The sequence below is a fragment of the Glossina fuscipes genome, unplaced genomic scaffold (assembly GCF_014805625.2).
Source record: "Glossina fuscipes isolate IAEA_lab_2018 unplaced genomic scaffold, Yale_Gfus_2 3, whole genome shotgun sequence".
NCBI lineage: Eukaryota > Metazoa > Arthropoda > Insecta > Diptera > Glossinidae > Glossina > Glossina fuscipes.
In genome coordinates this window covers 12,036,704-12,052,039 of record NW_023998417.1, presented here as the reverse complement: position 1 = coordinate 12,052,039, position 15,336 = coordinate 12,036,704, and the positions used below count along the sequence as shown (strand labels likewise).

At 36.6% G+C, this 15,336-nt stretch overlaps 2 protein-coding genes across 2 annotated transcripts; one reads left to right on the top strand and one right to left on the bottom strand.

The window, feature by feature from the left end:
- Positions 1-177: 177 nt before the first annotated feature.
- LOC119634922 (26S proteasome non-ATPase regulatory subunit 1) lies at positions 178-3,668 on the bottom strand. Its single transcript, XM_038029358.1, has 3 exons — positions 3,514-3,668; positions 2,490-3,453; positions 178-2,424 (listed from the first exon to the last, which is right to left on the bottom strand). Exons 2-3 carry the CDS (start codon positions 3,430-3,432, stop codon positions 350-352), a joined length of 3,018 nt encoding a protein of 1,005 aa, XP_037885286.1. The 5' UTR covers positions 3,433-3,453; positions 3,514-3,668; the 3' UTR covers positions 178-349.
- A 1,182-nt stretch (positions 3,669-4,850) lies between these two features.
- On the top strand, positions 4,851-14,297 carry LOC119634845 (probable multidrug resistance-associated protein lethal(2)03659). The gene is made up of 7 exons (XM_038029250.1): positions 4,851-5,226; positions 8,996-9,226; positions 9,303-11,333; positions 11,401-11,776; positions 11,842-11,992; positions 12,061-13,009; positions 13,081-14,297. Exons 1-7 carry the CDS (start codon positions 5,147-5,149, stop codon positions 13,352-13,354), a joined length of 4,092 nt encoding a protein of 1,363 aa, XP_037885178.1. The 5' UTR covers positions 4,851-5,146; the 3' UTR covers positions 13,355-14,297.
- Positions 14,298-15,336: the final 1,039 nt, after the last annotated feature.

Below are 15,336 nucleotides of genomic sequence, written 5' to 3'. Positions count from 1 at the left end.
AGCCAAACTTCATAAAATGTTGCTTCAATAATAGTAAATAAATAGCATGTTATTTATGTATAATCTCGTGACTTTTATTATTTGATGCGTCTGGCGAAAAAATTGAAGAACCTTTTTGTGTTCCACAGAAAGTCAACGCCAGCTAGGCAGCTTTCAAAATACTAAACAATTTTGGGACATTTTCTATATAATTGATAATTTTGAATGGTTTTTTTAAAAGGTAGATAGATATGTGTGGCTATCTCCGAATTCATATAATTTAAAAAAAGAGATTTTATATCGCGTTTTATTGAAATTTAACTTTTAGAGTTAGAATAATGATTACTGAAAATTACCGGCTAACACATTTCTAGTCTTCAGTGTATTCGAAAGGCTCTGGAGGTTCAGGTTCTTTTAGATCATCATTCTTAGGTCCGTACGCTGCCACAGGTTCCACTAACTCTTGATCAGTTTTACCTGTGTGTTGCATTACAATAATGCCTCCGATGGTGACATCTTTTAGAGGCATGTAAGTTTGATTTTCAGCCACACTTATGACTTTTAATTGCTGTCGCACGACTCTAGCCGGATTTTGCAATATTTCAAAATTCGGTTCAGGCTCCTTTTTATCCTTTTTGTCTTTGTCAGCGGTAGAGTCTTTATCCTCTTCTTGTTTTTTATCGTCTTTTTTCTTTTTCTCATCAACCTTTTCATCAGTTTTCGACTTGTCTTCGTCCTTCTTCGCTGTCGCAGTCGATTCCTTATTATCTTCATCCACTTCCATTTTTTCATCCTCTTTCTTGTCTGCCGTCTCGCGACGTTTTTGACGTGCTGCGATCGAGAGCACAGCAGTTGCTACCTTTTCTCTCTCTTCTGATTTCTTTTCTTCCAAAGGAGCCGGGTAAGCATATAACGAAGGCTTTGCGGCTGATTTAAATTCCATTTTTGGCATTTTAAGGTCAGAGTTAAGAGCAATGATGCATGTCGGTGTAAAAGCCAAAGATAGAGCATGAGCCAGGGGAAACCAATACCAGTATTGTGTGAACACCAACATACCGACTACTGCTTGGAGATTAGTATGGCCTGTGCGCGATTGCAAAGATAAAGTACAATTACGTCCACCAGCATCGATTATGCCTTGAGCTAAAATAGCGCCATATTTTGCCATTACATCCTCGTGCTTGTTTATGATTACCTCGGCATATAATTGACGGAAGAAGCTAGTCTTAGCGCAGGTTTGATCTGTATGTTGTATTAATATCATGGCCGACGCTATCAACGCGCCTTGACGGACAAAGTTAACCGGATCAAATTTGACCATAGGTTCTAGCAGGGCGATTGCTTCGCGCAAACCCGTGCCAGCACATGCGATACCCAAAGCCATGGCAGCACCGTAACGTACATGAGGATTGTACGATTCTGCTAACAAACTGACCACCGATGGACATTGCTCAGGAGTACGAAATAAAATAAAACCGATTGCTGTAACGGCAGCACGTCGCACATCGTCGTTCACATCGGAAACAGCGACATGAAGTAGTTTTCGGATCGCTTTATTGCTCCCGGTACCATTATAAGCCATAGCAATTGTATACATTCCAGACCGACGTAAAACTGGATCTTTGTCCGTAGAAAGGCTGGTAACTAAGGGATCCGATTCCTCTAAACGTGCAAACATGGTTAAAGAAATGCCTACAGCTAGGCCACGTAAAATTTTTTCGTGTTGAGTTTCTTGTGCATAAGACACCATATCTTCAATTGCTTGGGCATTTTTTGAGCCCAACATGACCATTCCCATAGCTATGCCAGCAGCTTCACCCGTAACAGCGTCGTCTTGATAAAGATTGAATTTCAATTGCTCATATAAATCTTGACGATGTGTACCCATGGCAGCCAAGCCTAGCCCCAAACAACCGCCATGGCGTACGTTCTCATTTTGAGCATCCTTCAGCTGTTGGAGAAGGTAATCGATTATATTAGCTCCATGATTGGCATGTATTAATCCCAAGGCATATAAGCCACCGCCCTCGGAATAACCAGAACTAGGGCCGGTCTCCTTAGGTAGGTAACTTTGCATCAACGCTAAGGAATCCTTTTCATGGCCACGATGTATGACACCTAAAGAAGCAGTGGCTGTCAATTTAGCCCAATTGGTAGCGCGAGCCAACCAATCCAAGTTATCTCGTAGGAATTGATCAGATGTAGTACCGCTGTGCATGAAGCCATTGGCAATGACTGTTGCTGTATGACATATTGAAACCCTTACGGCCTCTTTAGTACTGCGCAGAATTTGCAAATCAGCGTGATTGCTGCGTATGAGGAATTGTAACTGCAAATCGATCGTCACTTCGCCGGCAAGAATGGAAATAAGTTTTTCGATATTTTTTTGATGAGCTTTTTCTGAATCATTTAAAGACTCTACAGAGCGCTCTATTTTTACATCACCTATTTCACACCACATAAAAGAATAAAGATAACAAGTTTCGAATATGTATTGGGCAGAAACTAACCTTCGGCGTCTACAGTTTTAGCATTTTCCGCTTCTTTAGCTTTCTCCTCGTCTGTCTTTGAAGAGGGCGCATTGGTACCTTGAGGTTTAAAGGTACTGGGCAAAGCTGTAGGTATAGGAGCAGTTTCCTTCAGAGCTTGCAAAACGTTACCTAGAAATTCTTGGGTGGCCGATTCGTACAAATCAAAGGCAATCTGATAGGCCATTAAATTACTAGCATCTTGAGTTGATCTAGTAAGTTTGTCCAAAACTTCTGCTACTGCCAAAGGATCTTCCAGGAAAATCAGACATTGGCACATATTTACATAATCTGGTACGCCCAAGTCACGATACAGGCCAACTAAGCAACGCAGAACCTCATTACGAAATCCTCGATTTTGAATTAAAGACATTGTCACGTTGTAAGCATATGCCAGCATACCAGCAACGTCATCTGATTTCATAATAGATTTTTCAAAAATATCCATGCGACGAGTCTCCAGGGCGATACCTAAAGCCTGACGATATTGGCCATCTTCTAAGCAACGCTGAATCATACGATTAACAATGCCTTCTAATCGAGAATCAACCGGTTTTGCATCCTTGGGATTTTCAATAGCAGCCACACGCTGGGCTATATAAAAATCGATGCATTTGGCTATAATAGTCTCCGTATATTCATTACGAGCATTAACATCAAAGAGTTCTCCTGCACCCAAAGCGTAAGTCAAGGCGTCCTCAAACGAACCCAAATGGTAAAAAACTTTTGAAGCCACCATCCCAGCCAATTTATGTTCAGGAAATGTGCGATCTTCATGTAACATCTCGATCTTCTCAATAGATTCAGATATTTCCGGCCAAAACTCATCAACGATATGGTCCAGCTTCTTTAGAGCAAATACTTTCAAATCGGACATTGGCTCATCGAGCAACGATATAATACCTCCCGCAGAAGTTAAACTCATTTTTGCTCTTAAACCACTCCCCTTTGAAGGCAAAAAAGGCTTAGTGACAAACAAATTTAAAAAAAAATATATCAAACTAACCTTAATTTATATGAACACTAAATGAAATGAAAGTTTCTCCGATAAATAAAAGCTAAATGGGATAAATCTCAACTGCTTTTGCACTGAGTTACGTAGAAGTATTTAATTAAAATATATATATTTTATTTTAAGACAAAATTAGTTGGCGAGAAAAACTGCAAATCACTCGAATTGTTGGGCAAACACCTGTGTTGCCATTTGGAGAAATTTGCCTGATTGCCGCTATTTGATAGATGAGAAACAATAGAGCCTAAACAAAAAAATGAACCGCGCTCTTTTCCAGGTTTGGGAATATAAGTTCAATATAGGGTAAGCAACATAACGGAACATTACGAAGACTCGGCATTAAAAATTACAATTTCATTTACAATTATCATAGATTAGAAAATAGGGTAAAGAATTATCATTTATTAGAAAATAGGGTAAAGAATTATCATTTATTAGAAAATAGGGTAAAGAATTATCACTTAGCCCACCTCAACATTTTGTAGGGGCTTGTTTTTTTGGAGCCATTTCTTGATCTTTTCACGAAAATCATTGGCTTGTTCGGCAAACGGCGTTCTTGTCTCCGCCACTGAAGAAGCGTTATGGCAATCTACTGCCTACTAGGAAAAGTATTTTATGAGAACTAAAATTGATTTAATTGAAATAATGCGTTAGTCCTCCTCCTTAAGCAAGTAACTTGTTGCCAGTTGAAGGAATTTGTTTAAGGTAAGTGCGCCTGGTCAAAAGTAGGAGATGTTAAGAAAAACTCGTGAATTAACATTGAACGGTCTCCTATGTCCCTTTCACTTCAATATCGGCAAACTGTAGAGAAATCTTGAACAAATTATAGGTCATTGTTTGAATCCGACAAGAATCAGATCTACAAAACGCGTACAGTTTGCTGCAGTGCTTATGCCATTTACCCAAAATAATTGTTTGATGGCAATGTGGGAGAACATTTGTAATTGCATAGTAGTTGTGGTAATTGTGAGATTTTTCTATGCAAATGAAAATCTAAGGGCAGTTTAGTCAAAGCTAGCTGTTATCGTAAAATTTTACTCGCTGCGAGAGAATTACTCCGCAGCATTAGAGGATTGCTTGCCGCTGTTATTGAAACAGTTTGATTTGCTCTGAGAGAAAGAAGAGAGAAACATCAATATATATATCTACACGTTTTCTTGAATTTTTTCAGTCGCGTTCTTGAAAAAAACCATTTCTTGATGGAATTCACGGAATCTATTAATCAAGACGAAGCATTTGGTCTAAGCACATTGTAACATTGTAGCAACGTGAATAAAGAAACATCAATTATATTAAAAATATTCAATTTATTATTAAAACGTCTGTAACGCAGCTGTGGCGATCAACTTATTATTAATTTAATTGTCATTGTAATCAATAAATAAAAGCGAAACAAACAGTTGAACGTTAAACCAACAAATTTTATAAGAAATAAAAGCGATTTGATTAAAAGTGTGTCTGTTAATTTGGTTTAAATTAGGGAATTATTAAAAATTAATTTTGTGATATCAATTAAATTAAATTTTTATAAATAAATTTAATTAATCCCACTTTCCCTTTAAATGATTATGAAGTTAATCGAATATTTGTAAAAATAACTGTAACTCCTGAAGAATAAAAATTTACTATGAATAGAACTCGGAAAAAAATTACTCGTCCGCAAAATCCCTACTCAACTGCAAATTTTTTCTCACGCTGGAGTTTTTGGTAAGTGACACATATGCACATATAATATATATGAAGAGAGAAGGAAAGGGTTTAAATGAGAGCGCGTAGGACGGTCTTTTGAGTCAATGCTGAAATGTTGCAAAAAGTGCACTGATAAACTAAATCACTCAATTATATTTCTCACGTGCAAATGATTGTTTTTGATTGATTTCCGTTTCATCTTATCCTATCTTCAACATAAGATTGCAGCGTTTCGCATAGCATAAATAAACATTAATCTTTAATATCAAGTAAGCATTATGTGTGCATATTGTGCAGGCGATTAAATTTAATTTTTTCGTAAAAACTTTCTGGCTTCCAAGTTTCATAAGCTCTTATTATATTTTGAATCTACGTTTATAAATCAAAAACCAAATATTTATCATATATTTTAACTTATTGCAAAATTTCAAATAATTGTTTCATGTCTGCCGAAAGGATCTCTCTTGAAAATTTACAGTTATAGGCATATATGAATTTTATTAATTTACTCCCTTTCATGTGGCTAGATTGTCGTGATGTATTCATCAGTAAATTAGATGATAAAGAGTACCTTTTAAAAAAAAGGACATTATAAGGCATTCTCAATCCATTCTCAATCTGTTCATATATCTATTCTCGGCGGTAGAAAACTGAAACCTCGCATATATCATATGTGCTTAGCTAACAGTCATAAATCATATTTGAAAATAGGGATTATCTGCGCTCGATGCAGCGCGTAGCAGCTGTAAAACTGTAACATATAATGTATTGGATGAACCATTGCAGCAAAAATTCACTATGCACTTTAAAACTTGCTATAATTATTTCTTAGCGTTATTTAGAAAATTTCCTATCGGCCCAGTGACACGTCCGTAATTAAAAAATATCTTTATGTGTTGTGTGGTGTGAGGTGATGGAGATGAAACTTTCATCCCGAGGCAAATATACTTTTTCTGACTCATTTTATTTATGTGATGTCTTCTTCTTCTGTGCTTATATTTAAACATTATAAGTCTTTATCTTTTAACCGTCAATGCATTAGTCGAAAGCACATGCTTTGTTACTGTTGTTGCTAGAGAAATTAATTAATTTCGCAACTCTTCTGGTTTTATTGTGAATTAAACGAGCTGCGACAGAAGTTAAACACGAATCGTTAGACACCCATCCATCAATTGCATTGCAATCTAAAAATCTAATTTCTAAAGGACGAGTAGAGAGAGTATCTAAGAAATTTTCGGTGTATTTGGCTAAAGCTTAGATATTTCCAAGCAGAAGCGACCGACTAAGAGTCAAGAAAGCCTACACTCATCTTCATATGGATTCAAACGAGGGGGGAAAAGTTTGTTTTCCGAGGGACCATAGTAGCATAAAACCTCAAACCACCTTTTGTGGAAATCGGTTTTTTCTGAAATTTCTAAAAATTTACAGTTTTTCTTGTTTTATCCATAATGTCAACCTTGCAGTATAGGTCTTTTCATAGTCTCTTGTCCATTTCAGTCTTGTTCACTTCTTGAATTAAAAGTAAGAGTAACTTTAACAAGATATAAACCATCCCTCGTATATGTTGCATAGAAGAAATATGGGGACGAGGAATGGGTAAAGAAGCGGCCGTAACCAGATCGATTTTCTGAAGCATGCAATTAGAGTTTACAAAGCGATTAACAAAGTTAGCATATTTTCCGATCGCGAAGGAAGCTGTAGTAAATGAACGCTCGCTGTTAGTCATATGTAAAGTGAGAGTGAATTTTCAGGGCCATATATAACTAACGGAAATTATTGCTTCCCCCTTTAATCGTAAAGATATCGAATTCTTGCTATTTTGATAACATATCGCGCATATATTCCCCTTTATTCAACTTTATTTCAAAATCAATAAATAAATATACAAAATACCAGTGCTTTTCGTCGACATAAATAACTGTTTTCAATAGATTTGGCACACTTTCCATATCCATCAAAGACGGTATAATATGTTTGTTAGATGCTTACGTACCCCACATGTAAATGTGATTTTATATGCATACAAATATCATATATTGTGGGTTTGGCATAAATTGAGAATTATAGCTCCTTGGCACTATGATCACTTATGGTCAGCCAATAACAGAGTTAAGTCCACTTTTCTGCTTTCTATTACAGCCGATGGATTGCGAGGCGTGTGACAGAAAGACAGTCGCGGGGTATGATAGACATTAACTGACTGATAGACGTTGACTGATATATATGCATCTAAGAATATATGTAAATCTTTAAACGATCTCTGATGCATATTTCTGGATGTTGTTTAGTGTATGTGTATGTGCACAGTACTCCCTTAGCTTATTTTCTAGATTAAGCTTAATTTTGCAGATTCATATAACATATGACATTTGACTCGAACTATTAAGAGGAATTTCTCCAAGATATATATACAATCGCAGTTAAAGAATTTATCCTATTTTTTTCTATGAAATGATTGCCTATTTATTGTATATTTCATTAGATTATTCTATTATAAGCAAATTGTTTATTTATAAAAATACATAACAGTCGCGACTGGTTTTCATGATTCAGTCAAGTGAGATTAATAACTTATAGCAAACCGGGGTAGTAGTTGACAATAGTTTAATAAAAAACTATAATTTCTCTTCGACTATTAGTATTAAATTTCTTTAGTGTTGCTTTTGTTCTGGATTGTTCTAGCATAGAGAGCATAATTTCAGCGACATTAATGTAAGACGGACAGACATTTAATGTCTAAGCTTTTATTTAATGGAGAGGTGATGATCACCGGCTACGAATAAAGTTTAGATTTTATAGTGGCAGGCTGATGTTTGATAACATTCGCAAATATGCCAGAGTGTAGACTTTTTTGATCAGTCCCAGGCACTAGCATACTTTATCTCCGCGTCCGTATCCATGTTGAAGTACTTACGTAATTAAAAGTTGAAATTTGTCAGTTGTACTATATATAGTTGCTAGGCGTAGATTAAATTTGATTTCCCCATGAATGTGTTCACAGTAAGCAAAAAAGGGTAATTTGGGGCCTGAAGAAGATACTGATTTGGAACTTGTCACAAGGGCTATCTTAAAGGTCAACTTTACGTTTTCTTCCGATCGGCCGACTAGTATGCGTATTGTTAGCCCCATATATAACTCAATTTGTAAACATATTCAGAGCGTTTGTAATTTGCGGAAAACTAGACGTAAGACCTTCGCCACCATCGCAAGATTCACGATCGCTTTATGTCAATACTTGTGCCTGTAAGTCTATTGGACCAGACTTCTTCTTTTTTATCTGACGGCGCTTGATGGAAAATGTTTGAATAGCTTAGCATATCTAACACAGTGTGTTCACAAAAAAGAAAAAAAAAAAACAATTTTTTAAACGTGCGTGTGCGTGTGCATTAGATGTTTATATAGCCTCTTTTTGTGTGGCTGATACAACTGTAATTAACGTTTGGCAATAGCTACAAGTCAGTCCGAAATCGTTGTTGCAAACCGCTATCCGACGACTATTTAGTTAAGATGATTATTTTATTTATTTATTTTTTTTTGCTATATATAATGTAATAAGAGGATCGCCCGCTATTAGAGCGGCATTTGCGAGCTAATATTTCTCAGTTGGTAAATAACAAAAAAAGAGGAGAAGCCTCTTCATGCGGCTCCCATGCAATATAAAATATAAAAGAATCCTTTATGCAGACCGTGTTCATCAAACTTGCCCTTATCTCGGTTACATAATATTTGTGAAAATATTTACAGATTTGTAACAATGTATCTAAATCTTTTATTGCATTGTTGATAGGTGGATGAATGCCCTTTTCCGAAGAGGTCTAAAAGGTCCATTGCTAGACGAAGATTTATATCAGCATTGTAATGACTTGGACAGTGAACGCTGCACAGATACATTTAGTAAATTATGGGATGAGGAAAGGAGACGCGATAAACCAAGCATCTTACGTATGATAATGGCGGCCCACGGAAAAACTTTCATACCTTTAGGAATATTATACTCAATGTGTGAGTCTTTAAGCAAGTGGGTTTTATTTTATCATATTTTTGAGTGAAGAGCTATAATAACATATTGCTTTACTTATTATTTTGGTATACAGATGCTTACAGCCGCTCTTTTTGGGAGGTTTCGTTGGTTATTTCGTTAGCGGCCAAGAAACAATTAGTGAACAAGACGTTTATCTGCTGGCGATTGGCATCGTATTGTGTTCGGCAGTACCTGTATTAACATTTCATCCCTTCATATTTTATATTTTTCAAGTTGGTACAAAAATACGTTTAGCTCTCTCAGGATTAATTTATCGCAAATGCCTGCGTATGTCGAGAAACACAAGTAATGACGGCTTGCGGGGTCGTGCCATTAACCTATTGTCAAACGATTTAGGTCGCTTCGATATTGCTTTAGGTTTTCTACACGATATCTGGAAAGGACCGACGGAATCTTTAATAATCGGTTATTTAATGTTTCAAGAGATCGGGATATCGGCCGTGATAGGTGTTACGTTCATGCTTAGTTTTATACCATTGCAAGCGTGGGCAGCAAAAAAAGCCGCCTATTATCGGCAGAAAACTGCCGAACGAACGGACTTGCGAGTTAAACTAATGAACGAAATTATTCAAGGCATTCAAGTAATCAAAATGTACGCCTGGGAAAAGTCTTTCGCTAAGGTGATAGCAGATGTACGAATGAAAGAAGTTCAGGCCATACGTGGAACTTCGTTTATTTATGCGGCTTTGGCTTGCACTTCAATGATTTCTCCATTGTCGATATTTTTGGCTTTGGTATCATACATCTATTTGGGGGATGCTTTAACAGCTAAACGAGTTTATACTGTGTCATCTTATTTTAGCATGCTTAACGATTCAATGGTGCACTTTTGGCCACTCTCGATAACATTTATAGCTGAAGCTTGCGTTTCAGCTAAGCGTTGCGCACAATTTCTGTTAGATGGCGAACAAGAACCAATCGACGATAAAAAGAAGAATGGCATCAAGAATAAACATTTAAAGAACAAAAGAAATCAGCATAAAGATATAAAACCTATAAAAAAGCCTAAAGAAAATAATAGTGACATTAATTTCCTGGTCGAGCCGGTATTTACAAGTCCGGCAAGCGTTAGACGTCAGCAGAACATAAATGCATCGAATAAAAGCGTTATATTACGAAATGTCACAGCAACATGGGAATCGGAATCTGACGTTGCAAGTACTCAGAGAGCGATGGCTATCAACGATTTTAACATTACAATTAAGGATAAGACACTAGCTGCTGTGGTGGGATCAGTAGGTGCTGGTAAATCTACTTTGTTAAATGTCTTGTTGGGCGAAATTAATGCAGATTCTGGTGAAGTGTTGGTAAACGGTAAAATATCCTATTGCTCCCAAGAGCCATGGGTATTTGAAGGCACTATTCGCGATAACGTGGTCTTCGTAGAGGAGTTCAACGACAGACGTTATCGGCGTGTTTTGAGAGCGTGCGACTTGGAGCGAGACCTTGAGCTACTACCGCGGGGGGACCTAACTGTAGTAGGCGAACGAGGAGTTAGTTTAAGCGGCGGACAAAAGGCACGCATTAATCTGGCCAGAGCTATATATCGCAAAGCTGATATTTATCTTCTGGATGATCCGCTGTCGGCGGTAGATTCGCAAGTGGGAAGGCATATATTTCAGAGCTGTATTAACAATTTTCTGGCGGGCAAAATTCGTATATTAGTTACTCATCAATTGCAGTACTTAAACAATATTGAGCACCTCATTTTAATAGCTGCCGGTAGCGTTATTGCTCAGGGAAGTTACCAGGAGTTGCAAAAGTCGAATCAATTTCAATTTTTGGCTCAAACGATTGACGAAAGTGGTTTTGATAAAGTAATTAAAGATGAATTGAGTAGCCTCAGCCAGATGTCACGTAGCGACTCGGAAAGGAGCTTAGAACACAATCATTTACTGCATCCAGGGGAGAAATCGGTGGAAGACTTAAACAAAGAAAGCCAAGCAGTGGGTGCAGTGAAGTTGGATGTATATCTATCTTACTTTCGCGCTTTGGAAAATATGTTCGTTCTTCTTCTTATAGTCGCCCTCTTCATATGCGCCCGCGTTATGTTGACGGGGGTGGATTACTTTTTGTCTAGATGGTAATTATGAAATACGCGGCCCACGGCCGGCATATTATAGTCTAGTAAGAGGAGATTTTCATTTTAGGGTTATTTGGGAAGAAAATGTAGGAATCGCAGTCACAAATACTTCAACAAATTTTACTAACTACGATGCACATAATATAACTGAGAGCTATAATAGTTATGACGGAGAAGTAGCGATAGAACGTCAACAACGTATCGTGATATATTCGTCGTTATTAGGAAGCACTTTGATTGTGTATTTGGTGAGAACGTTTGGCTTTTTTTCTATGTGCCTTAGAATTTCTTTGAAGCTACATGATCGCCTCTTTCGTGGCATTACAAGCACCAGTATGTTATTCTTTAACACTACTTCATCGGGACGAATTCTAAATCGTTTCTCCAAAGATATACGCACCGTGGACGCCGATCTACCTCATACATTGATAGATTGTCTGTCAGTAAGTGCTTTTAAACTAAAAATATCGCTTATCGAATATATTTTATTATGTTTTCTTCTTCTCAGTTTTTCATTGACGTCACGGGTGTTCTAATCACCGTAGCTATTGCCAATTACTGGCTGTTAATTCCAGCGATTGTTATAGTTTTATGCTTAATGGTGGTGCGCTATCTTTATGTGTGTACTAGTCGTAGTGTTAAACGCTTGGAGTCAATTTGTGCGTTGCATTTTTTAATTTAACTTAAACTTTACTTATTATATGTTCTGTTTGCATTTAATTTCCAGCACGTAGCCCCGTTTACTCGTTAACCAATCAGACTTTTCAAGGCTTAACCACTATAAGGGCTCTGGAAGCTGAGAAGGTTCTAGAGAACGAATTTCATGGGTATCAAAATTCGAATACATCAGCTTGGTTTTTATTTCTCTCCAGCAACCGTGCTTTTGCATTATGGACTGACGTCATTTCCGTTATATACATTGGTTTAGTTACTCTAAGCTTCTTGGTATTGCCAACAAATTTCAACAGTGGCGATGTGGGTTTGGCCATTCTACAATCGACAACGATGATTGGTATGTGCCAGTGGGGAATGCGTCAGACCGCTGACCTTGAAAATCAAATGACTAGTGTAGAGCGAATCTGGGAGTACACTGAGCAGCCGCCTGAAACATCAAGTAAAACGATAAAAATCTTAAAAGCGGAAATGGGTTGGCCTAACGAAGGACGCATAGACTTCTTAAATTTTAATTTGAAATACAATCCTGATGACATATATATACTGAAGGATCTGAATTTCACTATAGAGCCCAATGAGAAAATCGGTATTGTTGGTCGAACCGGAGCTGGTAAATCTTCTATCATACAGTCGCTGTTCCGTTTGGCCTACAATGAAGGTACGATTCTTATCGATGGTGTCGATATTGAGATGTTAGATCTGTACGATTTGCGTAGCAAAATTTCAATAATACCTCAGGATCCGGTTTTATTTTCGGGAACATTGCGTTACAATCTGGATCCTTTAGATCAACGCCAAGACGAAGATATGTGGAAAGCCCTTGAAGATGTAGAATTAAGATCTTACGTCTCAACACTAATCGGAGGTTTGGACTGCCGTATATATGACGGTGGAGCCAACTTCAGTGTAGGCCAACGACAATTGGTCTGTTTGGCTCGCGCTATTCTCAGGCAAAATAGAATACTTATACTTGATGAAGCTACAGCCAATGTGGATCCAGAGTAAGTGAGAGAATATTAAAAGACGCGTAAGCAAATTGAAGAAATATTTTTTCTTTTTCATTTCCCAATAGAACCGATAAGCTTATACAAAGGTCTATACGTTCGAAGTTTGCCAAATGTACGGTGCTTACAATTGCGCATCGCTTACACACAGTGATGGACAGCGATCGCGTTTTGGTTATGGATGCCGGCAAGGCAGTCGAATTAGATCATCCCTTTGTATTGCTGCAGCGATCGAATGGTTTTCTATATCAACTAGTTGATCAGACAGGCATAACCACTGCCACAGCACTATTAAAAGATGCCGAGAAAAATTACAAAAAGAAACCGACCAGTATCGCTTAACGCGCGAAACAACAATTAAAATGTGATGTTTGAATTAGCTCAACTAATCGTATTACCCGTTATCGTTATAAAAATCTCTTTTCCCTTATATTTTTTTTTTTTTTTTTTTTTTTTTTTTTTGCCGTCGGAACGTAAATCTCATCTCATCGTTCTCAACTAATATAAGATATAAGAATATGTAATGAGTTTGAAAATGAGCGCATAATCACTGCATTATTTTCCAAAAACTAATTACAAGTTACCTAAATGTGTTCTTGCGTACTTATCGAAGCCTTTATTACTTTATTTACTTAGGTGAACGCATCAAAAGACTTAGGTAGAATGAATTCATCATAAGACCTCATATAAATACTTAAGTTGATTAAATATTATAAAACTTAATTTTTTCATAAGTATTCTTAGCCAAATTTAAAAATAGTTGTACAATCTCAAAGTGATATCCGTGATAAGTAAATAATAGCCGAGTGATATTTATTTATACATACATACGTAAATTTGTATTGCAGTCGATATGACATTACTAATAATAGTATTCAATAGTAAGCAAAAAGTGCCTAAAATTAAGCATCTAAAGCAATATTTTCGGAGAAACCAACAACTAAATAAAAATTAAATAAAGAAAATATATCCATTCATTATAAAGAATTGTATGTATATATATATGTATATAGTGTGTCTCTAGTAACAGATGGAAGGTATAAAAATACAATGTCATCAAATATGCTGAGAAAAAGACTGCGGAAATTTTTTACCTTCAACTAAATACTCGCCATTTGTACTACAATCTCGATAATTGCTTACGCCTTCAACTCTTATTAAGAACACTGGAATGAAAACGAGAATTGGTTTTCTTAAAAAGACGTAAGAATCCCAAAAAAACAGTGGTATATGAACAAACATAAAACTGCTTCAGGTAGGGAGTATTCATAATAGGCGAGGAAGCGAGAATGATGCATTAAAAAACAAATTGGATTTATTCATGTTGTCCCATTGCTTAAATGCACTGGAAATGAGTTTAAGTCGCAGACAACGCGCCTGTACTAAAGCTTCGATAAATGTATGAGAGTGTGTAAAACAAGGTCTGGTCTATTCAGCTGGAAATATTTTTCGTAAAAGGCCACCACCGAAATCGCATTATATTTATTGATGATGGTTCAACAGACTTCCAAGTAGGTGGTGCTTTGTACGATCGATCGTAAGCAAAACCAGTTTTCAATAGATTGACATAACTCGTTGGGTGACAGGGTATATGCAGGTTATTCTTTTGCAAAGAAAGACATGCTGAAAGCGATGTAGGCTGAATGATCTCATCCCAATAGTGTGATAGAATTTTCTCATGGTTTGGCAATGATATGCTTAGGCATTATACTACTTCTATCTATCTTTTTGCTGACACAATCGCAAATTTTCGAGATCTTTTCTTAAAATTTGTTATAGGGCGAACCCTATTATAAAATGGATTGAATCGGGTTAACCCTCCCCATATAAGGTCCGCTATTCGTGACTGTCAGAAAGAAAAGAGTGGCTAAGTGTTATATCTTTACCGACTGACAATTCGCTATAGCTACGACCAAAAAAAAAAAAAAAAAAAATGATAAAAATTTGAAAAAATATTTCGATTTTTAATAATTCTCGACAAAAATCGAAACTTTAACTTTAATAGAATGAAAAGTACTTGACTAATGTATGACCTTTGGACTCGTAAAGTCAATTTTCTCGGAACTTTGTGGCAGCGACAAGTGACCCTTGGGGAAACTAATCTAGTTTGTTTTACTAAAAAAGAAGTACGTTCGCTATTTCTTTGAAAAAGTGCTCCAAAATTGAACTGATCCGTCGATTTCTCATAAAAAAGACGAATTTTTTTTGAAATCGATTTTTATGAAAAAGATCTTGTCGTGCGAACACAAAGCTTGACTTTTTTCGAAACGCAAAAATTTCGCAATTGGATTTTATTTAAACTTACCAGCGAAGTACTGAAATGA

Coding starts and splice junctions, on each gene's coding strand:
- LOC119634922 (XM_038029358.1), bottom strand. CDS start 3,432: ATGAGTTTAACTTCTGCGGGAGGTATTATATCGTTGCTCGATGAGCCA. Junction 2,425..2,489: donor TAAAACTGTAGACGCCGAAG/GTTAGTTTCTGC, acceptor GGTGTGAAATAG/GTGATGTAAAAATAGAGCGC.
- LOC119634845 (XM_038029250.1), top strand. CDS start 5,147: ATGAATAGAACTCGGAAAAAAATTACTCGTCCGCAAAATCCCTACTCA. Junction 5,227..8,995: donor TTCTCACGCTGGAGTTTTTG/GTAAGTGACACA, acceptor CATTGTTGATAG/GTGGATGAATGCCCTTTTCC. Junction 13,010..13,080: donor ACAGCCAATGTGGATCCAGA/GTAAGTGAGAGA, acceptor ATTTCCCAATAG/AACCGATAAGCTTATACAAA.